The following is a 25261-nucleotide window of genomic DNA, read 5'->3' as shown; positions in this document are numbered from 1 at the left end:
CTTCTAGCAGTCGGGGACCAGTGGTGGGTTTCAAAATTTTTTACTACCGGTTCTGTGGGCATGTTTTGGTGGGCGTGACTTGGTAGGCATGGCAGGGGAAGGATACTGTAAAATCTCCATTACCTCCTGATCAGCTGGGACTTGGGAGGCAGAGAATAGATGGGGATGGGGCCAGTCAGAATTTTTACTACCGGTTCTCCGAACTACTCAAAATTTCCGCTACTGGTTCTCCAAAATTTGTCAGAACCTGCTGAAACCCTGGTCGGGGACATGTTGGAGTTCTGTGTGCTTAAGTTGCTTTGATACAAGCATCTTTCATAACCAAAACAAGATAAACAAAAGTGTGTGTGTGTGTGTGTGTGTGTGTGTGTCTGTGTGTGTGTGTGTGTGTGTGTGTGTGTGTTTCTTTAAAAACTCACAATACCATAACCAAAAGTTATGATCTCTCTGGAAGCTGCTTTAATGCACTCATTTTTAATACAAACTTGAAAAAATAGTTGGAAACAACAGTTTTTAAAAACGTAATACTAACAACTTTGTTTATGAATTCTAATCTGTCATTTGAACATATTCATTCCAGTTCAGCAAATGTTATTCTTTTCCCATTTTCAAATTAAATATGATAATAATTCTCTTGAAATCTTAATAGGACAAAATGTTACCAGTATATTATGAATAAACTATTAACCCAAAATATCACTTTTTATTAGTAATAATTTGAAAACAATTAAGATAACAATTTTTCATGTTGATTCCTTTGCTGGCACATTTACTACTTGTTATGTTTTCACACTATTATTGATTCATCTTATTATGGTCACAATCGTTCATTCTTCACCAAGGAAAATGCTTAGCAATTGTACCCATGAGCCTGAATTTATTGGAACAGTTAAATGACATTTAATACACTGTATCTCGGAAGCAGTGCCAGCAGACAAACCTATTATTATACTAATGGAGTTTTTGAATTGCACTACATTAAGCCCAGCACTATCTTCTAAAGAAAAAAAAAGATAATTTCTAAATCCCTCAACAGTTAAATATCCCATGAATTTTGTTTATTTCTGATTTGTTTGCTAAATAGGGACACAGATTCAGACAATTTTTTCTTTAATTTTCAACTCAGTTTAAATGCTTTAAAATAGTCATATACAAAACCAGTTATGCAGTAAACCCCATTAAAATCTGAACAGAACACCTGTCTTTTGCCAATGTTTGTGTACATGTGAATTTTCAAAGATCTTGGGAATCAGTAACACATATTTTTGAAAATAAGCTGGAAGCAATTCTGAAAAATATTTCCAATAATATGTTTACCAAATGTTGGACTTAGAAATCATCCATTTGGTTTTCAAAATTTCTGGCTGCAATCTGTTTTTCAAACGGTGTTTAAGAAAAACAGAGATAATGGTAAGTTTTCTTTGACTGTTGGGCGCAGCACCATTTGTCATTGGTTCATTTCACACGTAATGAGTTTGTAGTAATAACTTTCCAGAGCATCATGCTGAATGTTATTAGCTGATTTAGAGATGCCATATGCAGATAATTGTGCACAGAAGGATTCTGTGTATAATATTTAATTAGAATCCTCATATGCTGTTAAGAATGGGTGTAGGTATCATACTGAACCATGGCTTCTTCAATAAAAACATTTGGTAAGCTTCAAACAATACTTTATGCTATAAAAATTGGGGGGGGGGGAACCTAAGAATGTCCAGTTGCCTTTTAGAAGAGCATCTTTGGGATAACCTTGTCCTGGATGATTGAGAATCTCCATAGACAGTTATGCCATAAACCACAATGATTAGTTCACATATTGTATGAAACTGTAAGGTATTCTTTTGGCTTTGGCTTTGTATTTGTATGAACCCATTGTGGTTTATAACTCTGTTTTATCCAAGACATAATTAAACAAACCATGACAGTGTGCAATATATGACCCCAGTCATAATAGACATGAATGTTCTACTCTCCACATAACAGAAGTCTATAAAACCAGGAAGCTGTTGTAGAACAAAGAGAGAGGATGTTTGAGCAAATGTTGCTGCTGCTGCCACTATAAAAACAGTTTAGCAAATAAAATAGAATATGTTTCTGATATGATATTTCTAATTTGCCGTTAAATACAATGCAACTGGATAAAGACATAATAATTCAGAAAAAGTTATCCTGTATACAAATCCAGAACCCACAGTGATGAAACTGCCACTCCCTGCATCTGCATTTCAGCCTAGCACTTTCCATTTTGGGGAATTTATGTGGAGATGAAGGATTAAACAAATAAGTCTTAATTTAGCTTACTCTTACTGCTTACTTAGCAGACTTTACATGCAATGGACCAATTTTCTGCCTAGTAAATCCTTCTAAAATAACACAAATCCATTGCATATGAAGTAGTTTGGACAAGACATATAAATAGATGATTAAATTTACATTATCTGGGTAAATTTACATGAGATCCACAACGCACAAGAAGTGTAAATGGAAAGTATTGTTCCTCTATTGCTTTTAATGCTGAAATTTTATTTACTATATATTTTCTGCTAATTCTGGATTGATCATCTATCTAATTGGGTCAGCTTTCTTATAGCTTCTCTCTACCAGAAATAAAAATAGGTAGGGCCAGGATCTACTCACACTCCTTTTTAACTCTTTAACTGTTGAATTGAGTGTCAGACTATAATTCTCTCCCTTCACTGCATATCCATTCCCATTTTATTTTGTTTATATATCAACCTTTGACTGCTGAATGACTTGACACTGGCAGGAAGGAATTCATTTTGTTGTTCCAGAAAAATAATTATCCTTGTGCAGCTTAATTGGGGAGAACGTTGGAAACAGATAATATAGAATTCAACTGCTCTATTTTAATTGTTCTATAGTTTTCATGCCTTATTTCTAGGACTGAAAGGGAAATTTTCAAGACCGCCTTCTGCCACCGATAGCCTCCCACCGACCAGTACGCTCCCACAGAGAGGGGCTCCTTAGGGTGCCGTCGGTCAAACAATGCCGACTGGCAGCTCCCAGGGGAAGAGCCTTCTCTGTGGGGGCACCTATCCTCTGGAATGAGCTGCCCCCAGAGATACGTCGGATCCCGGATCTATGCACCTTTCGTCGCGCCCTAAAGACGTTTTTATTCCAACAAACCAGGCTAGCCTAACTCTTTTAAATTGTTTTAATTTTTAAACTGTTTAATTATGGGTTTTAATACAGGGCTGTTTTTTAATTGTGGGCCAAATTAATTTAATCGGATTTTAATATTGTTTTAAATTTTGTATTTCTGTGTTTTATCTGTTGGCTTTTCACCACCCCGAGTCCTTCGGGAGAAGGGCGGTATATAAATATTTTAAAAAAATGGTTTTTTGAAATTAGAAAGCAGGAAGAATGTTCCATTTATTTGCTAGATTTCAATATCTTTGTCTGTGAGCCCAAAGAATATGGGTTTTTTTTTTTTTTTTGCAAACTCCTTTGCAAAAAATTGTTCAGAAGCGTGTAGATACAGCCCTTGTTTTGCATTAGGAAAAAGAAACTTTGGAATATATATAAAGTATATGTAATGGAAAATGTTTTCTGCCATCAAGAAATGGTGGAAGAGGATGTACAAATAAATTGTGATTTCTTTAAAATGCTCTGGCATACATTTTTTAAAAAAATGATTGTGTGATGAAAATGTATAGGCTGTGCTTGGGATGAAGATTGTCAGAGAAGGTGAGCACATGTTCTTCAGCAATTATTGGGGAAATTTCTAACAAGTGCTGGCAGACAAAGTCAAGTGATTCATCCTTAAGCAAATGTTCTTCCCAAACCTTGAGGTAAGCTCCATCAAAGACAGCTGAGCAGCAATGCTCACCAAATCCTGGCTAATGTTGTAATGAATGTAGGTATCAAGTCCCCAGGCTAGAGAGACTCATTTGTCAAGACAGATCAGGTGCCTTTCTAGGTTACCCAAATAAATTCATTGATGTGGAAAAACAGGAGGGAAAACCATTTAAACCTTTGCAATATAGAGCTAAATAAAGACTTTGACTTTATGTACTTCAGCAAACAACATTTTAGTGTGCATACGGCTTCCTTCTTGTCTGCATTTAGGAGACTAATTTTCTTGAGTTGTGTCTGTGAGCTCTCTCGTGAATAAACCTACACTAGTTGAAGTGTTTGGAGTGCTGAGGTTTACAAGTCATGTCTGGTGTGAAGATAAAAAGGCTGTCCTGAAGAGGCCTGTCAAGCAGAGAAAAGAGCATCAGCATAGTAATTTCATTTCAGTCTTAAAATTGAAGAGGCCACGTTGTTTCATGAATCAGCTTTGAGAGTGTGCTTTATTCAAATTTAATTGAAGCAAAGGGTCCCTTCAAAGATTTTAAAATGCCTATTATATGGAACTGGTTGGTTCCTGTTAAGACTTTCATTTTATTTTATCAAATATGGCATTTTATATTTCTACTTTTTATTCTTCACATCTCAGACTCACAAGCATTTTACAATCAAATGGATGATATGTTATGCTTAGAAAGTTTGTTGCTTATGCAGATACGCCAATATGATGTTCTTACATGCACTACATTTTGTTCCATTAAATGAGAACATTAAAGGTAATTAGTACATTTATTAATGTGGTACAAAAGAATTAGCATATGGAAAGTCATTTGGCAAGATAAAATTTGCTGTAATGCCTTGAGGATAAGAACTTTTTTTTTAAATGGCAGAAAATAAATATGCCAAGTTATTTCCAGAACTTAGGCAACAGAATTTAGACTATGTCAGAACTTGCACCTGTAAGGCATCTTATATGCATATAATATATACCTTATTTTGAGAAACTCTCCTTTCTTGTTTTATTATCTATGTCTTCCCCATTTTTTTTAGTCACCCTTTTCCTTGCTTCCCAATATTTTCATTAAAGCTGAGTGCTTCTTTGGGTTGGCAGAAATTGATGTAAATGATGGATAGAATATATATCTGAATGCAGAAGTTTCCAAGTTGAATGCCAGCATCTTCAGGCAATACTGGGAAATCTACATGCCATTGATAATCAATATTAACAGATGGTTCCCTGGTCTAAATTAGGTTAAAGCAGCCTTTTGTATTATTAAGACTGAAGCTGTGTTGCCAGAGTGATGTGTTCTCTTCCATTTCGTTGACATTATCCTAAACATTGATTAGTTTCTTACTAGTGTGAAGTTGAAGGAAAAAAATAGTGGTATCATATTTAACAAAACTGAAGCAACTCAGAGCAATTGTTAGTCTAGCTTTTTTGCTTTCTAACAAAATCTCAGTTGCAAATGGCTGTCTTCAGTGTATTAATATTTTACTTAACAGCCAAATGATTTTTTTCATTCATAAAAATGTTGCAATTTTGGTTTAATTATGTTATCTGTTCTCCTACAAGTTCTACTTCTTGTTATTAAAAATTATATAAATCTAATTATAGACTTATTTAATTATATACCGGTATCTCTATTTTTAACCCCAATTATTTAAGCTATATCATCTAGATAAACTACTTGTTTCGCTTTCTTGCTATAAATCTGTAAAGGTGATCTTTGGTGAATACATTAGGGAACATGGCATATTATTCATCATATTTTTCAAGGCACTACTCTTTCCTATATAATTTTATCTGCCATTCTTGATTGAATGGGTTACCATATTGAGTAACTCGGGGAGTCCATTTGTCATGCTAATATTTTTGCAAAATGCATGGAAATTGAGTTAACAACCTTGATGTTTCAGTAGCATTTGTTTATTATTAAGCTGCATACAAAGACAGTACCCAAAGTATTAATTCTAAAGAGATGATTAAAAAGAAACACCACTAGTATGGTAAATATATTATGTACCCAAGGCTCACATATAATTTAAATGAGAGTTTCTAGAAATGTATTTCCTCTCAAATGTAGATTGATTTAATATCAGTTATTCTACAACTGTTTTTAACTGCCCTCGTCACCTCCCGCCTGGACTATTGTAATGCTCTCTACATGGGGCTCCCCTTGAGGAGCACCCAGAGGCTCCAACTGGCGCAGAGTGTGGCCGCGCAGATGGTAATGGGAGCAACATGGCGCTCCCATGTAACACCTCTCCTGTGCGAGCTGCACTGGCTCCCGGTGGTCTTCCGGGTGCGCTTCAAGGTTTTGGTTACCACCTTTAGAGCGCTCCATGGCTTAGGACCTCGTTACCTACGGGACCGCCTACTACCACCAATAGCCTCCCACCGGCCGGTATGCTCTCATAGAGACGGACTCCTCCGGGTGCCGTCAGCCAAACAATGTTGGCTGGCAACCCCTAGGTGGAAAGCCTTCTCTGTGGGGGCACCTACTGTCTGGAATGAGCTCCCCCCGGAGATACGGAGGATCCCAGATCTGCGCACCTTTCGCCGCGCTGTGAAGACCTTTTTATTCCACCAGGCGGGCTTGGCCTAATCTTTTCTCTCTTTTTAATATGTAAATTTTAAATTTTAATCAGTTTTTAAATAATTGGAGTGTTTTAATTTGTCTGGGCCAAAATTGTTTAATTCAATTTTATCTGGTTTTTAAATTTTTTGTATTTATGTATTTTATTGTTTGGCTGTTCACCGCCCTGAGTCCTTCAGGAGTAGGGTGGTATACAAATCAAATAAATAAATAAATAAATAAATAAATAAATAAATAAATAAATAAATAAATAAATAAAATAATAATAATAATAATAATAACAACAACAACAACAACAACAACAACAACAACAACAACAACAACAACAACTGTAACACAAGGAAGCAAAATAGACCCAGTTTGGTATCCCCCTTTATTACTCCAAACAGGACAGCATTCTGATGGATGTGAATACCACTGTTTTGGGGTTACTGTAGGTGACAGCTTTCATTTTAAAATAATGGATTTATTGTTTATCTTCAGAAGATGACTTTAGTCATCTTACAAAACACTGCACCATGACATTTGTTCTTCCAAGTTATATATATAATATAAAAATAATCTATTTCTCCACTCCTTTGTAACAACTCATTTAGATATAAATTTAAATAAATATTCAAAAATAAGCCTAGTTGGATTTGAAGAAACTTGGGGCTAATGGAAATTTTATGCCAATACAAAAAGTAGCTTTTGAAGAATTAATACCATCAAACTTACAAAAGGAAAGAAGAGTATAAAATCCCACCTTTTTGTCTGCTGCAGTCTGATAATTATCAAATGTCCCAATAGTATTTGCAAATAAATAATATGCTTATTACATGCATATATATTATTAATGTATGTTTTAGTTTTCTCTAATAATTTTTTATAATTTAATTGATTTGATCTTTAGGATTAACTAACAATTAAGGACAAACTGAAAATCAATGAACCACCTTTATTACTAAGAAAGTATCATTTTTTTTCCTGATTACTTTTGTTTCCCAACCAAGCTTTAAACAAGTGTTTAAACAGCAGAAAAAAAGATATATTCTTTACAGACTAAGTTATTTAGAGAAATTCTTACAAAATCTAATGTCAACCAGATGTTTTAATGCTCCAAGCTAAAGCTCCAAGAATTTCCAATACTGAAAAAGAAAGTGATCAATTGTAATGCCAACTCATCTGGCGAGAATCTGGTTGAGAAAGCTACTATAATGTAATCCCGTGTCAGCATTGCTAACCCCAATTCTTTTTGACACACTCTTCAAGTAAAGAGTATGTCAAAAATATGTTAAAATAAAATCATTATTCAGTATCAAATAAAGATACTCAGTATTGTTATTCATCTATTAATGACTAGAGAATATCTACAATATATCTAGATATAGAGTATTGTATGTGAAGACCCTGATCTCTTAAGAAGTCCATAATGTTGGGAAAACTGGAAGGATCCAGAAGAGGGTCACCAGTAACAAGGTGTAGCAACATATTTGCAACAGTAGTAAATGAATTATTGAAACACCTAAAAGGCCATGTTGAGCAAAGATCATCTTGAGAAAAATATGTAGCTCTAAGAGTCAACATTGACTTGACAGCACTTAATGAAAGTAAGAGTTCTACCAGGAAATGATGAAAAACGGGGTATTGAAGACTGAAAGACTGAAGATTGAAAATGAAAGAATTATGATGGAGGAATATCTATCATTTAAATAATTTAAGGCCAAGAGCAGATATTTAAGGCCAACTGCATTCTATAATATTGAGAGCACATGCTCATGATCTGGCTGAAATTTTATCTCTTTCAGAGATATTCTGAAGAACTGGTAGAATAACAGATGTCTGGAGGAGAATAATCTTCAAAATGAGAAAACATAAAATACAGCAAACTATTGACCATTCAAATTGACACCCATACTTATGGATCTCTAGACAGTTCATAAGAAGATTGAACTGTAGGCATCTTGGTTCAAACTTAGCATGAGTATTATGTCTAATTCTAGGCAGCACATTTTAAGAGAAGAGAAAAATTGAAACAGGTTCAGAGAAAGGCAGTTAGGGTGACCAGGGCATTATAACTTAAATTCTATTATGGAAAATTGAAAAAAACAGGATGTTTAGGCTTGAGCTATAATAGCTGAAAGTGGATGTAGTGGCACTCTTAAAATACCTGAAATGATGTCCAAAATATTATTTTTTTCATTTCAGAATGCAAGACATGGACTAAAGGATTTAAGTTTTAGAAAAAACAAATTCAAATATTAAAGAAAAAATAATATCTTAACATGAAGAACAATAGAACCATTTATACAGAAAGGTGGCAAGGCTGATCCACCATCAGTAGGGGCTTGTACTCCAGAACTTCACTGAAAAATGTTTTTCCCTCAAAATCTTTGATTCCATCTCCTGAATTAAATTGTAAGAGAAGTTGGAGGCCTCTTTGATTGACCAGAATCTTCTTTATTTAATATGTATGTTAACTAAGATAAAGTTTCTCCAGAAGGGGATTAATCTGGCATAATGTCATGTGTCCTTCCCTTCCCTTAGCTTCCTTGAAAATAATAGGAAACGTCTTTATTTGAAGCAGCAATTTCCTTTTGACTCTGGATGTATCGAAACAACAAAGAACATTAATGTTAGGTTTAGCTTTGATCTACTAAACAAATAGAATAAATTGGTTTTTAAAAACATTGCATGCATTTCATCATTATTCATACTATACAGACATATTAGTCTCATCCTTTCATTGCTAAATAAATATGTATGGTGTGTGGGCAATATTACACCTCCTTGTTGCTTTTAGTCATTAACCCTGCTTCAACATACAGCACTATCATTTCTATGCAGGAGTGCTCAAAATTAATGAGAGATGAGTTCTCACTTGCGGTGGGACCCAGTGTTATAAAATAGACTCTTTCTCAATCAAGAGATAGATGACAGACAGACAGGATTGTCCCCTGTCCCTAATGCTTGTCTATGATCAAAATAAAGGTTGATTTAATTTGATTATAGTTAAGTGGAAGAGTTTAAGCAGTGGCTACACAGCATCTCCCTGGGATACTTTAATTTGAAATCCTGCATTGAACAAGGAACTGGAGATCAATTTTATAAAAAGCCAACTTATTCTTTTTGTTCAGTAGAAGATCAAAGCTAAACCTAACATTAATTTCCTTTGTTTACCTTTCACTTTCTTTGAGTATCTTTTCTTGCATAAAAGCAGTTGAGAAGTATCTAAATCAGTAGATGAATGATGTGGGATCTCCTCCTACTATCGCATTTTGTGCTGCCTATCTAATATGGCTATTTTTAATGTAGAAAATATGCTAACATCATGACACCTTTCTGTCTTTCAATTATTCCATTATTTCATTCTATACATCATATAAAATTTAACATGTTAAATAATCCACAGGATACTTCAGGATGGTGATGCAAATCTAATTCTGAATCAGACTGAACTCTCCACTGATGAAGTTATATAATGGCCAAACACCATAATTTACAATATTGCAGTCTTGAATTTTCTATTTCAAGTAGAATAAGTTGCTGCAAAAGTGAATGCATTTTTTTGCTGATGGACAATTCCTGTGATTATAGAAGGTGCCTGATTAGTCTGCCTTCTAACCTAACAAAATCCTGCCATGCTCACATAACTAATAAAGAGTCTAAATAAGGATTAGCCATTATGCTAGTATAAGAGGGAGTCATAATAATATGTTAACCATATAAAGGCCAACAATGCAATTTTTCTTTTGACTGAGACACTTATTTACTACTGGATGTTAACCAAATTCTCATTGGGTGATAATTGGCTGAAAAGGAAGACTGTGATAGTTGTCAGTTCTCTGCGAGCTTTATAGCCTTGCAGATGTGCAATCATTCTGACTCCATGGCATCTTTGCATCTTAACAGGTGTGGAATTAGACCATCCTAGTTAATTGTAGGAGTCTCAGAGGAGTGGATTGATGGAAAGGCTGATTGGCTAGCCCACTGAGTTACTATAGCAGTGCATTGATGTGCTTTTTTCCCTGTGTCATTAAAAGTTGCCAAATAGGGACTGCTTTTGTCTAAAAGGAGAAATGGTTGGAAGCTCTCTCTACAGCCTTCTGTCCTCAAAGGGAGAAAAAGCCTGCATGTGGTTTCCCAAAAAGAGGAAGCAGCCATTATTAAAGCACTGTATAACTGTCTTAAAAGTGGTGCTGCTAAAAGTGAATCATACAGGGTGACAGTGATTCCTGATTTGCCTTTTTCCTGGAACGTAGGCAAGAATAAGCCTGTTTTGCTAATTTTCCTGATTGTTCCCCTGATGGTTTTTTTCTTTTTTAAAAAAAATCAGTGTGACGGTCCTTTCTACACCCCCCAATGAGCAATGTCCTGTATCACCATTATTACAAAGGAAATATGCAACATAACATATTGATTTCATATTCACAGGGTAAGAAAATTGAAGTATTAGTTCCAAAGGAAGGAAAATTTAACCAGTCATATGAATAAAGATGGCAGATATCTTTGTTTTGGAGAAGAGCTATGGAAAGTAGAGTTTTCCTACAAGTGCAGTAATGTGAATTTTCATTCATTTAAAATTAAAATTAAAGAATGGAAAGAATGGAAGATCAGCATTTTTTGGTTACTAGCTTACCAAAATAAGATCAATGTGTATCATGTCATCTTGCCATATTTGGCAATATTATTCATCTCATAACTAGCCTACAAATTTGCTAGATTGCTAATTAATGTGCCATTTAAAAATTATTTAGGCAATATAAATATCTTTGAATGATCCTCAGACAATCATTACTTCATTCCTGGTATAAGAATTTTCATGATACACAAGAGACTTGTGGCCTAGATTTACATTTCTTTATATTAATGACTATATCACTGAGATTAGCCCACAGTTAAATGTCAGTAATATTGATATATTGGACCAAGGTGCAAATAAATTATTCATATAAGAATAAATGCATCAATTAGGGGGTAACTTTATGTGCACAAGAGAGTGGAATAATATGCTTGCATTACAAGATATGATAATATTAGCAAGATTAAAAGAACCTCATGAAACCTTATTGCCGACCACCATAATTATCAGCAAAATCCCCAAAATGAAATTGTTATACTTCATTCAGTGATAGGATTTAGTCAAGTTTCTACTACCGTAATATTCATTTCTATTTGTAACCGTTATGTACAAATATCCTCCTTTAGTTAGAATAAATACCTGCTTAATTAATACAGTTAGTTAAGATGAAGTATCTGGTAGCTTGAATTGTGTGGAATTAGAATTACTTTATTTTAACTTGTGATATAAATTTACTTAGCAATCTTAAAAGAAGAATTTATTTCCTTTTTAATTTTTATTTCCTTAAAGGATTATTAACTTTAGAATAAAGACACTAGAATATGAATAGAGAGAAAATCCCACTTCTTATTAGCACTGATGATGTTACCTAATTTGGATAATGAAACGTCTTCAAGAAAAAAACCAAGCTCAGAACCAAGGACCCCTCATGATGTTGTCAACTCCATTGACAAGAACTTTGTATGATATCCTCTCCAAGTAGTTCATTTTCCAAGCCTGGATGCTGCAATGGTAGGATGAAAACTGGTTGTAAGTTACTTTTTTCAGTGCCATTGTAACTTTGAACTGTCACTAAACAAACTGTTGTAAGTCGAAGATTACATGTATTTTGAAAGGCTCACTTACCATATATAGCTTGTCCCATTGGATTCTGGGATTGGAAAAGATATGAGTTGCTCCTACCATTACTTAAGAATTAGGAATGATAGAATTACCCAGTTCAGTTTTTCAGGTAACCACACAATTTCTTAAGCATGAATTTGTTCCAAAAGATTTATAACCTGTTTATTTTTTTAAAGGAAGGAGCTTTGTAAAATTCAGCATTTTTGTTATGTTTTTCTTTTAAAAAAATTGAACAGAAAAAAGTCATTCCGTATTGTGTTCTTCACTGAGAAAAACTGTTGAGAGCTGGCATTTTTACTCAAGTGCCATATATTTATTTTTTTATTTTATTTTATTTTATTTTATTTGTATACCGCCCTTCTCCAACAGGACTCAGGGCGGTGAACAGCCACACTAAAACACAACATATAAAATTTAAAAGCAGTTTAAAAGACATTAAATAATTTTGGCCATCAATTTAAAATAACCCAGTTAAAACCAATCATAAATTAAAACTGCAAGGATGGGGTCAATCAATGACCATTGATTGTAATTATACATGTCCTAAGGTTATGAACATTTTTGCTAGAAGTAAGGGAAGTAAGTTTCAAAGCTCATCCTCCCTGCTTGTTTCAAAGAAATAGTTTTGAATATAACATTCAGACAAGGAAGGCATTTTAGCTTCTCAGCTCTCCCCTGCATTAAAAAATGTTGCATCAAATTCCACTGTATTTACCTATTTTACTTGCCTCAATGAAGGTATCAGTTTAAAACCTTACATGTTTTAATATGGGTAAACTCTCTAGTAGAGTGTTAATGAATGAAGTATAAGAAAAAGGCTTTCAAGCCATTCCAAATTAAAACTAATTTCAAATTTCAATCTGAATCCTTCAGATGGCATGTATTTAAAAAAAAAAAAGCTTTTGAGGTATAAGGAAGCTTCCTGGTGGTACCATTTGTAACTGCTGGTTCTCAATTCTTTTTTAAATTCAAATTAAACATTTCCAAGTTAATTCACAGGGTGTGTTTTTTTTTAAAAAAAAAGGTTTTCACTTTGTGCAGTTGCATTATAGTTAATTAGCTCCTGTCATGCCTGAATATTTAAAGAGATTGCAGAAATGATTTGTAATTATTCACTGAAATACAGACATTTAAAAATATTAAAAAAAGGTATTCAGTTATTTGAGAAGGGCATTTTAATCCAATTTACATTTAATATTTCTCTAGATAGCGGTTATTGGAAAGATAGCAAGTGTATCTTACTTGCAGTTTTCCCATTGATCACTGTGACAAAGGAATATTAGACTAGCTAACAAAAGCATCCAATATAAGCTACCTACATAGTTTCATATATGCAACTGCTCCTCAAGTGTCTTTATACTCTTCCAAAACAATTATGATTCCAATTATTCTGCAAACATAAGCTTTTGTGGCTATTTTGTGAAGAAGTGCAAACTAATGCATTCAGTAATGTAAGTCAAGGCATAGGGCTGATTCAAAATGTGCTACCTTAGGAAAATAACATTATATTTTTTCTTTCATTAGTAAAGCCTGACAATGCACTATTTCCTCAGTGCTAGGAATCAGTGGTGTATTAAGCATTAAGCAGATTAAGCACATGCTTAGGGCACCAGGCCCAAAGGGGCACCACAAAGTTGAGAAAGAAAAAAAACCAATGAAGATTTGTCTTTCAAGTCAAGACAATTGGAACTTTGATACATTAAACTTGTGAAATATTAAAATTGATTTTGTATTGAATTTTTAAGAACTTTTATGTAGCCTAAGTTTGGCTTCATTTGTACAGTATGTATAAAGGAGGGGGACACCAAGATTTGTTAGTGCTTAGGGCACCAGTGAGCCTTAATCCGCCATTGCTAGGAATTGAAGATCCTCCTCCTTCACAGAAGACTTAGTGGAAATTGTTTGCAGAGCAGTCCACTTGACACTCTAGGGTAGCTGTGTTTTAGGTAGACAAATAATACATAATTATTACAGGAAGATCCAGATACATGAAAGTTGAGTTAAGTCTTTTCAGTTGGTCCTTATCAATGCTTTATAACATTTGTGGAAATAAATATTGATAGGAAATTAACAAAGCAGGGAGAAAACTGAGAAGGAAAGATGAAGGTAAGGTGTGAATGTAGATTCCTTGGAGCAAAATGGCCCAGATTTGTTCTATAGGACCTATCAATCCTTTAAGACAAATTTTGATGACATACAGGTATGTTGGAGCAGTTACCAGTAACATTATCACAGTAGGTTCGCTTATCCATGAAAGTGAATTGGATCATTTTGGGCTAATTGTTCTCTTATTCAACAGAATTATGGGGCCACTGTGCTATTATCAGGGTAAAATAACACCAATCTAATCCACCTGCAGCTTCAAGAAAAAAATGTAATGCATAACAATAAATATAATAAATTAAAGGAAACATAGTAGCATATTTGACAGTAAACATTACTGTTATGATAATGTGGTTTGTTCCTATTTTAAGCTTTTTGAAGAAATCAGAATTTAACACTTTGCTGATGGAAATGATCAGGATTTCATTTAGCTTTTCCCATCCCGTGATGCCTATATTTTCAAGGGCACTTGATTACTTTTCTATTGCCTGCTATTCTAGAAGGGAAATCTGCTTTTAGGGATACTTAACATAAAATTTGTGCTAATTGGTAACTAAGGGTGTATCAAACTTCTGCATACATGAGAAGATAAGTTTCTAAATAGTTTCAACCAGTACATTCTGACCACATTATCAGGGATTTATCATCCCTCTAACTTTTTCATAAAACCATCAGAATGAATATAGGACAAGAATATTTTTATGAAGGAAATATCATATATTTCTTTAGATTTATTTATATACCGTTTATTCCAACCAGTCAGGTAATTTATAAACAGCACTTTCAATACTCATAAAATCCATAAGAATTACAATAATGAAAATATTTACAATTTTTTTTGGGGGGGGGGCAAATTCCTTAAAATTCACTGACCAAAAGCTCTGCAGAAAAGGAAGCTTTTCATCTGCTTCCTAAAAGATATGAAGATAACAGTTACCCTGTCTTCAGAAGGTAAGCCATGCCAAAACGAGAGGCCTCCCAAATAGAAAGCCATTTTGGGGGAGATTTCATTCCTGGGTCTCTCTAGGGGCAAGGATGTTCTCCTGTCTCCTTCATATATCTGATAAGAAGGTGGTACAGTACATGGCTTTATAAGTAACAACCAACATCTTGACCTGGACCTGGAACTTTATCTGCAGCCAAAGCAGCTCTTGCCAAATGGAAATCATTCTGCCCACCCAGCTGGTGCACATTTCTGGGTCATCTTCAAGGCATCTTTTCATAGTCTAGCTGAGAGATGATAAAGGCACAATTCATTTAGATACTGTTATTCTCCAGTGTAATATCTGATTTGCCTTCATTGCTCTTAACATTTTGATGCTGAGTTTGAATCAATTAAATTAAGATTAAATTAGATTAAATTAATTATTAAATTTCTACTTAGGGATTTTTTAAAATTTGCAAATTGAAAACTAAAATAAATTTCATTTCTTGTAACAATGTCATTTGGTAAGCAATTCATTCCATTGTAATATTGTCCGAATGCAATATTGTATAAACCTTAGTAAAAATGGTTATTTACAGCCCAAAATCCAAAACCTTCATTGTTAAAAATATCTAAGAGTTGTCAACAAAGCCCACTATTTGAGTAAAATGCTCAAACTGTCTGTGATCAGAGATCTGTGGTCCATAAAATATTGGTAGTCCCTTCTGCCAGTAAGAAAGTGGGTCTTTGGGGGAGTATAAATGTTGCAGTAGGCAGGAATACCAAAATCTTGTGAATTAATGAGTTGTTAGAACTGTTTTAAGAAAGCAAATGTAAATTAATTTTATTGAATTTTGAGGTTACACAGATGCCATTTGGAAATAACATATGATGCCCTCAGAGACTATAGTGCAATCTATGGCTTATGTGGTTTATGGTTCTCAAAGCAATGTTCTAAATATTATTTTTCTGTCTATGTTTGCTTTCTTCTCAATGTATCTTATTGCTTTAACAAATAATCAAAGGTAATTTAAATTAGAAATAACTGTTTTAATAACAATATGCTATTCATTGCAATACTAATTGTAAATATTAAGACTGCTTTTGATAATTGCCATATACTTTTCAGAATATCAATTACCATATACTTTTCAGCATTGTATTCTGTCACCAAATATTTTTTTTCAATTAACTTATTATTGACACCTCTTTTCAGTTAATATTTTTAAGTGGTGCTTAAGCGTATTAATATAAAGGATATACCATATCACTAAGCATATTAATATAAAAGATATACCATATCACAGTCCCAAAGGACTCCTGGCAATTTACAGAAAGTACAGTAAACAATTAAATGATCTATGATTGATTTAAAAGTATAGTTGAGAATTTGGTAGCATCAACACTTAATTTATTATTATTTTCACATCTACAACAATGTGAAATCATAGCTGCCAGTTCTTTAGCTGGTGGTAGCCTTCATTCACATCAAGTTATTCCAAGAATCAAGGGTATCATAATGTATAAGCAAAATACATGTGTGAATCCAAGCAATGTGGCCTTTTATAATTGATAAATGGAAATTTTGTCAATGCACAGATTTTCTAAGTGTTATCTGAGGCTTTGTGGTATGGCTCCTCTGCCACCAGTACATTCTTTGACAGTACCTTAAACACCATCAAATAACATCTGCTTCTCCCCGGAGTTTGGGAAGAACATAATAAGTGGATACAAATGCCAAATCCAATCTAAACAATGCATATTATTATTGTAAAATGAATTCATTTAATAGTATTCCTTTCAAACCCTTCCGCCCACCAAACTAAGTCATCTTGAAGAGCTCCATTTTAAGCTGACTCTGGAAAACATTTAAAGTAGATCTAATCCACTGGTAGGACATTCCAGAGGCCCAGTGCTACTCCTGATAAGCAGCATCACCAAGCCTCAGCCCACCTCACCTCCTAAAGTGGGGATCTCTATGTTGCTTTTCCAGCAAGTTCAAATTTGTCAGCCTGATTCTAGATTGACAATATGGTCTTAATAGTAACTGAGTGCCAAGACATAAAAAGATGTTTAAGTCAAGAGCAGCTGTTAATAATTTACTTTGTATCTATTTACTCCTGTCTAGGGGAGAGCATATATATTAGATAAACAAATTTTGTTTCTAACTGCACAACCAAGTGAAAATTCATTCCATCAATATTATTTGCTAGTTCAGATGTTCTTCTATAATTGTATTAAGACCATCTTTTACTTACATTTTAGTAGTTTGTTTACATGTAATTATACTTAAAAATTATACTGTAAAAGGATACACAATATAGTTCACTGCTCTACCCAAAGTTTAGTTCCTGTACCCATAAATTGAAATTTTTCATTTTGTTAAGCATGCGAAATTTAAGCATTTATTTAGTCTGGAGACTAAATAGCACAATTTATATGTTGAGATTCTTAGAATTACAGATCAGGCAGAAGCCATTTGTGCCATCAAGTGCTATTCTCTGCTTTGGGATGACCTCCATTTACATTTTAAATCAATATTAAAGAACATGAAATTGTCGAGCTAGTGAAGATTGGTATGCTTTATGAATCACACATTAGTGATGATCCCAATTCAGATTTGGTTAGAAACCAGTATGAAAGCTTGTGCATGAACTTATTGTCCTTTGATAGAGTGAAGACAAGTTTTATTCAGGTATTCATTTATTTAGTCAACTGTCAATATGTGCAAATCATTGCCATTCAGTACAGATGTGAAGAAGCATGTCATATGTGAGATTTTGTTTCCTGTTAGAAATATGAAAATTAAGACATACTGTCAGTAGTTTAAACCATACTATAGTTCTGTTGTGCACTAAAGTCAAGGAAGACATGCACAGTAGTATACATTTTATGACTGATTATTGATTTTAGTGGCGTTCTTGCTGTGGACTCACATTTGGCTTCACATGATTTAAAGGACTGCTGATTTGCACTATAGGATTATGTGACACAAATTTGCAGATGCAAAGAGGAAGGGAACAAGAGTGGATATCTGCTGACTTGATTTTAGATATGATCCATATTTATTTTTGCTGCTACGATTAGCATAAACTGATTTGTTTATGCAATAAAAAAAATAAAGGATCAAGAAATGGATATCAGTCCTTTTCAAAAGAATCAGCCCTTGCCAATAATGCTTTATCTATGAAAGAAAACCTGGTTTAATTCTGATATATTCATTTATTCATTTGGCTTGTTTTAATTACAGCTAGCAGCACTGGAGAGACAAATCTTTGACTTTCTGGGATTCCAGTGGGCTCCCATCCTTGGCAATTTCCTGCATATAATAGCTGTTATTTTGGGTTTGTTTGGAACCATCCAATACAGACCTCGGTATATAGTTCTGGTAAGTTATCTTTCACTTTCTAAGTACATTCACAATTCTTTTTCCAATTGTTTTCTACATAATACGTATAACTTGTAAACACTTGCTTACTGTTCAGCTTTTTATTATGTTTGATTTTTTTATATCATGGCTGTTCTTATTGTTCTGTGATTAGTATTAAGATGTTCTATGAGCAATTGGAAATATATATTTGTGAGTATGAGTGTGAAGAAGTATATGGCCTTCAATCAGTGGTGGATTTCAGCCTGTTCAGGCCTGTTCGGGAGAGCCAGTAGTTAAATTGCTGGCTGGCCTCATCCCTCCCCTCCCTGCCCTTTCCAGGAGTCCCCACGTGCCCCATTTTGGCTCCCAGATAAGTGTGGGGAGGCATGCTAGGCCCAAAATGGGGCATGGGGTGTGTGGCACGCCCCCTCACCCCCGTGGTCCGCTTTTGCTCCCAGGAGGCTGCAGGAAGGCCTACTAGGCATGGGGCATGGAGGGTGGTACATCCCTCCCTGTGGCCGGTTTTTCTCCCGGGGGGTACAAGAGGCCAAGCGCTGCCTGTCACACCCCATGGCTACGCTCACCATGGCCACACTCACCCAGCCGGTCATTAGGGCAGAGAACTGGTTGTTAAATTATTTGAATCCCACCACTGTCTTCAATATAAGGGCAAGTGATTCTTGAAGTTTTCCTTTAAAATCTTCCCAGCAATTTTATAAAAGATACCATAGTGTATTGCTGAAAAACAAGACCCTTGAAGTATAATTTGCTTTTGTTTGCCGTATCTTATTTCCTTCATATTCTTGAATACATTTTATATCCAATTTGCCCATGCAGTTCATACTCATGTAACCCCCATGTGTTTATGGGAACCATCAGGGACTTCTTTGAATTGATGCAGACTAGTAACTGACCCTGAAAACAATTGAAGATAGAGGTTTTAAGAATAAATAACTGTAAGATGCCAAGATGTTTTACTTCAGCTATGTGAAATAACATAATTACAGGTATAGTCTTTGTATAAGAATTATAAACACACTGGGGATCTCTGCAACTTAACATTACAGGAATCAGGAATTCTAAAACCATGTAAAAACCTATCTTCCTTCACATTTTGCTGAGCCTTAGCTGTCTGGAAAGGTTGAATATTTATGGCTTCTCCCTCTGGAAATGTCAGTATTTGGGAACTTTCTGTAATTTTATTTGTAATGGATTTTGAAGTGTAAAGACAATCTCTTCTATTTTATTTTGTTAGGAATTTCGGGTAAGGAATTTTATAAAAACTGCTATTAAAGTTTACATTGGTATTGATCTAAGCCTTTCATCTTTTTTCTCATCTTTTATTTCATCTCAAATTATTATGGCATCTTAACAGGTGCAGAATATTAGTATTTTTTTATATTTAGGGAATTTAAATTAGGGTTTCATTTCAATGTATTTTGTAAGTCTTTAAAAAGGAAACTTTTTATATGAAAGTGAGTAATTTTACATAACTGTATTTCCTTGATCTGTGGATGTTTGAATTATCCGTAGATAACAATTGCATCCATAACATCTGTTTAGTTCCATATTTTGTTTTCTCATTCTAGACCATTTACTATATTGCTAAAAGGAAACAGCAAGTAAAATAATAATGTGACTGTTAATAAATCAACACAGAGATTTATTTCTTATTCAGATACTCCTTGATTTACTACCAGAATTGAGCCCAACATTTCTGTTGCTAAGTAAAATAGTAGTTAAGAGAGTTTTGCTCCATTTTATGACCTTTTTGGTCACAGTTGTTAAGTAAATCATTGCAGTTACTAAGTGAATCATTCAGCCATTCAGTGAATTTGATTTCCATCATTGACTTTGAATATCAGAAGCCAGTTGAGAAGCTTACAAATTGTGATCACATGACCCCAAGATGGTGCAACTTTCATAAATATATGCCAGTTGCCAAGCATCTGAATTTTGGATCACGTGACCATGGGGATGTTGCAATGGTCTTAAGTGTGAAAAATGATCACAAACCACTTTTTTTTTCAGTCCCATTGTAATTTTGAACAGTCACTAAACAAATATTTGTAAGTCAAGGACTATCTGTATATCCATGGTTGAGAACTAAACTTTCCCATGATCATGTCTTAGAACTCAGGACATCTCAGCATTTATGCCAAATTTTGGTACTTGCTTGAGATTAGTGAAATTTTGCATTCTTGTTTGAAATCTTGGGAGACCTTATACAAATAACTGCTGAGGCCTATGCAGTCTTTTAATTAAAGACTGCCTATTTCAATCAATTATAACCCAGAAAGCCCAGAAAGATCAAACAAAATACAGAAAACAAGGAATATCCAGTATTTTTATTTAGGGCAGTACACATCTTTGTACCTAAATACAAAATATTCTAGCTCCACTTTAAGCTTATATAAATGTTGAGTTATCTCAGTATTCTCTAAAGTAAATTCTATAAATGGCTCTTCAGTTCCCAGTGTAGGACAGTCTAGCACTTTCTGACATAATCTGTTCTATTGTTAAACAAGTCCTATCTTTACAATTTTTTTCCTGCTGTCATACCAATTGCTCTTTGTCCCTCTCCTGGAATAGAACCCTGGTTTAGCTCATAATTTGCCAAAATGCAAGGAGACTTTATTTAATGCTTTGCTGAAGTCAAAGTACATTATGTCCACCTCATTCTCCTCTTTAACTAAAATCGTCAATTAAATAAAGAGATGAAACAGTCATGGTGTGATTTATTTTTTATAAACCCCTGCTTGGTTCCTGACAAACAAGACACACTTTTCTAAATGCTCAAAGATCAAACGCTTAATAATCTGTTCTGAAGTTTTGCTTAGAATTAATTTGAAGCTAATTAGTGTATAGTTACCCATGTTTGCTTTTCTCCTGCTTTCTGATGATTGGACATGCACACTTTCATCTTTTTTCACTACATAAAACAAACACACCTTACGTGGAACTTTTTCTAAGTTAATACTCATCAGTTATTTTATGATTCATTATTGGGTTTATAAAAGGTTCAAACACTTTTCTGTATTCTTTCATCTCATTCCCACTCATCAACTCATAGAATTAAACAAATTATTTTTTCCACTTAATCACACTGATTCAAAATATTACACAAATTTCCCCAAAATTCATCCTACAATTCTTCTATTATCTGTTTGCTGGAATAACATGCAACTATTACTATTCTAATTCTTTCTTTAATATTCACCCCAAAATGATGGCAGATCATACTTTCCAATACATATTTATATATTTTATTTATTTATTTTATTCAATTTATATCCCGCCCTTCTCCTAGTGGACTCAGGGCGGTGCACAGCCAGAACTAAAACACATACCAATACAAAATTTAAAATTTTTAAAAAGAATTATATAACTGTAGCCCAAAATTTAAAACATTCAAACTAAAACCCATTTGACAATTTAAAAGGCTAAAAAAGGCTTAAAAAGGAGGGGGGTTCACGCCAGCCCTGCTTGATGGAAAAGAAAGGTTTTTAGGGCACAGCGAAAAACCCGGAGATCCGATATCCTTCGTATCTCTGGGGGCAAATCGTTCCAGAGGGCAGGAGCTGCCACAGAGAAGGCCCTCCCCATGGGGGTCGCCAGCCAACATTCCTGGCTGACGGCACCCTGAGGAGTCCCTGTCTGTGGGAGCGTACTGGTCGGTGGGAGGTTATCAGCGGCAGAAGGCGGTCCTGCAAATACCCAGTTCCTATGTCATGGAGCGCTTTAAAGGTGGTGACCAACACCTTGAAGCGCACCCGGAAGACCACTGGAAGCCAATGCAGCTCACACAGGAGAGGTGTCACATATATACACTTGTAGAAATAGATGGTGATTAATGGGGAAAGAAACTTAATCTTTAGAAAGGTACAAAATGCAGGCCCCAGAAGATGCAAAACTAGATTATTTGGAGTTAAGCCAACCTACACATTAAGAAACAATAAGAACTATAATTTGTAAAATGAAGCACAAGGGATTTGTAAACAATCGACACACTGTTTGCAATTCTAATGTATGATAGATGTTTTATGTTTTGTTTGTTTAAAAATAAATAAAAAAATAAAAAAAAACAATAAGAAAGCCAACTTCATCTGACCTTAAAAAAAACTGTAGAATGTTTGATAAGGCAAACATTCTTTGAGAAATGATTTTGATCAAATTTTGAGCCAATCACTTTTCATTTTCTGTCCTGTTGCTTTGGTCTCTTGTCCGCCACAAATTTAACTGAACTAGATAAGAATGATTGTGAGTGTGTTTCTATATTTCTGCAGCTATGGCTGGCATTCTTAATGCATAACTGAAGTTAACTATACATTGTATAACTGGAACGATGGTGCAGATGAACATGTTTTTTAAATCATCTTAAAAGTTCAGTCACTACAGTCCTTCCTTCCATAAAGTTGCTGTTCCATAGAATAGCAACTTTAAGCATCAAGCATGATTTTAAAACGTTTTTCCCAGTAATAACTTTTTTCTTTCTAACAAATTTGGCAATAACACTCAAGGACTGATATTTATGTAAATAAATTAATCAGAATAGAGCTGGAAGGAACCTTGGCGGTCTTGTAGTCCAAGTCTATGGTCAATGTTGCTATGAATTATTTTCTTGTGGAATGAAAGCAGTTAATAAGAAAGATTTTGAATGAAGTATTACTGGAGGGAAAGAATTTCCTCTTCCTCATTTTCTGTTTAAAATTTATAGCCAATTGAGATTAAGGTTTAGTTTATTTATTTCTTTATTGGAATTTGTCAAACAAAAACGAGAACACAAATAAGAAAATAAAAATACAATGACAGGGCATGTTAGTGCACTTATGCTCGCCCCCTCTACTAGTTCATGCAACTTGTTAAGACATGGTTTATTTCATTGTGATTGTTGAATAAACCACAGTTCAGTTCATTTAACATGCTAAAACCATTAAGATAAAATTAAACAAAATATATTATGGTTTGTCACAATATGCAAAATCTTTCCAGAATTTAATTTTTAAAACTCAAAAAAAAAATTCTTTCATCAAATGATGCATAAATACTATGTGTGCAAATCCAAATCTAATCTGAATGTGCAATTTGATTTGATTTTGCAGTACAATTTGCAGAAGTGAATTTCTATGAACATGCATGGAATCCTACTGAACCCTCAATCAATTTGAAAGCATTAGATTCAGTTTAACACATTGAATTCATGGAGAAAATCTATCTATGTAATAACTAAAAGTCAACACAGACTTGATGACACATAATCAACATACTGGATCAATTATTCCATTCAGCATGGTGATTGGATTGAAGCATCTTTGAATCAAAGTTTCACATTTAAGGGCAAATCTTAATGAGATTAAAGAAATCATAATTCCATACTATGAATTTTATAAATGTAGACATGAAAAGAAGTTCTATTCATATTACACACTAAAGTTCACAAGGGAGGAAAAGGAATAAAAGTGACACTGTGTGCATCAACATTATTCTGCAAAAAAATGTGAATTTTTATGCTAAATTACTACAGTGAATACCTGCAATGTCATTTTGCTGCTCTCATCAATTTACCTAGATACCAATTTTCCAGCAATATATTTAAGTCCTATTACTTTCTTTCCTTTATATGTTGATGCATACATACATGTGTTGTATATGTACTAGCTAGATAGAGGGAAAATTTGAAAGTGCCATCATTTGATAAACTGGAGAAATTTAATTCACATTATTAATCACAGGATTATTTATTTATTTGAATTATCAGATTATTTCGTTTTTGGACATTTCTTAGAGACTTGGCAAAATAAGGCTGTGGTATAATTGCTTCCATTCATTGCAGAAATATATTATGAGAATTAAATGTACAGTTAGGTCAATGTGTCAGAATTTATTGGTATCAATAGATTAATATAGCACCATAAATAATTAATCTAACTTTCTTTGTGTGTAGTCAGTGAAAGAAAGAATATTGGATTTGCAGTTGGCTGCAGTTCTACAGATTTCAGAGTAGAGAATTCTTTCTGGAAACTCTCTGCCTGGTGGTTCCCAGAAGTGTACTTATATGTTTAATGTACAGCACCCATGTGCATAATATTTTTATCATAATCTTTTATCTGTTTTTCTTTCTTTACTTAGTACTCCATTTGGACTGCTCTCTGGGTCACATGGAATGTTTTCATTATCTGCTTTTATTTGGAAGTAGGTGGTCTATCTAAGGTAGGTTCCATATTTTGACTGAATGGAATGGAAAATGATTCTGAATTAAAAGAATTACAGGCTGGCTATTTTTTTTTTAAATATACTGTATTTCATTGATTTTTTTAAAAAATGACTATGGATCAATTGTGATCTTTTGAATTTCTGTTTCCATTATTGCTATAGCATTATTATATGTTTTGGGGAAATCCACTGACATAACGAGATACATCATACATAAATTTCTAAGAGCATCTTCATATGATAATTAGATAAATCCTACTTGTTCTATGTCTGCAAATTTTCAAATAATTATTTTTATGATTAGTTTCTTCTAACTTGTCACAATTCGAACATTTTGTAAGCAATAACATGGAATTCTTCCAAGCAGATATTTGCTGGTATTTTCATATTATTTTGTTTGGTTTTCTGATTTGCAAAAACTTTAATAATTGATTTTGGAACTGATTGAGACTATATTGCTGTTATTGTTTTTTTTTACTCTACTTTCCTGAAGTTGTTTGAGCTTGTTAATTGTTCTGTCATTCTATCCATTCTGTGGCCAAAAGTAGCTCACAATA

The 25261-nt window shown here is 33.9% G+C and overlaps 1 protein-coding gene across 1 annotated transcript in view; it reads left to right on the top strand.

The window, feature by feature from the left end:
* The window catches only part of NKAIN3 (sodium/potassium transporting ATPase interacting 3), a 131245-nt gene that overhangs the window by 33120 nt on the left and 72864 nt on the right, over positions 1-25261 (top strand). The window contains exons 2-3 of the mRNA XM_070942260.1: positions 18372-18509; positions 24621-24701. Of these exons, the coding sequence (XP_070798361.1) occupies positions 18372-18509; positions 24621-24701 (219 nt within the window). The remainder of the gene's footprint in view (positions 1-18371; positions 18510-24620; positions 24702-25261) is intronic.

The sequence above is a fragment of the Pituophis catenifer genome, unplaced genomic scaffold (genome assembly GCF_029215685.1).
Source record: "Pituophis catenifer annectens isolate HBS135680 unplaced genomic scaffold, rPitCat1.0.hap2 SCAF_3, whole genome shotgun sequence".
Classification (NCBI taxonomy): Eukaryota; Metazoa; Chordata; class Lepidosauria; order Squamata; family Colubridae; genus Pituophis; species Pituophis catenifer.
The sequence above is the reverse complement of the archived record's forward strand: the minus strand, read 5'-3'. Positions and strand labels throughout refer to the sequence as shown.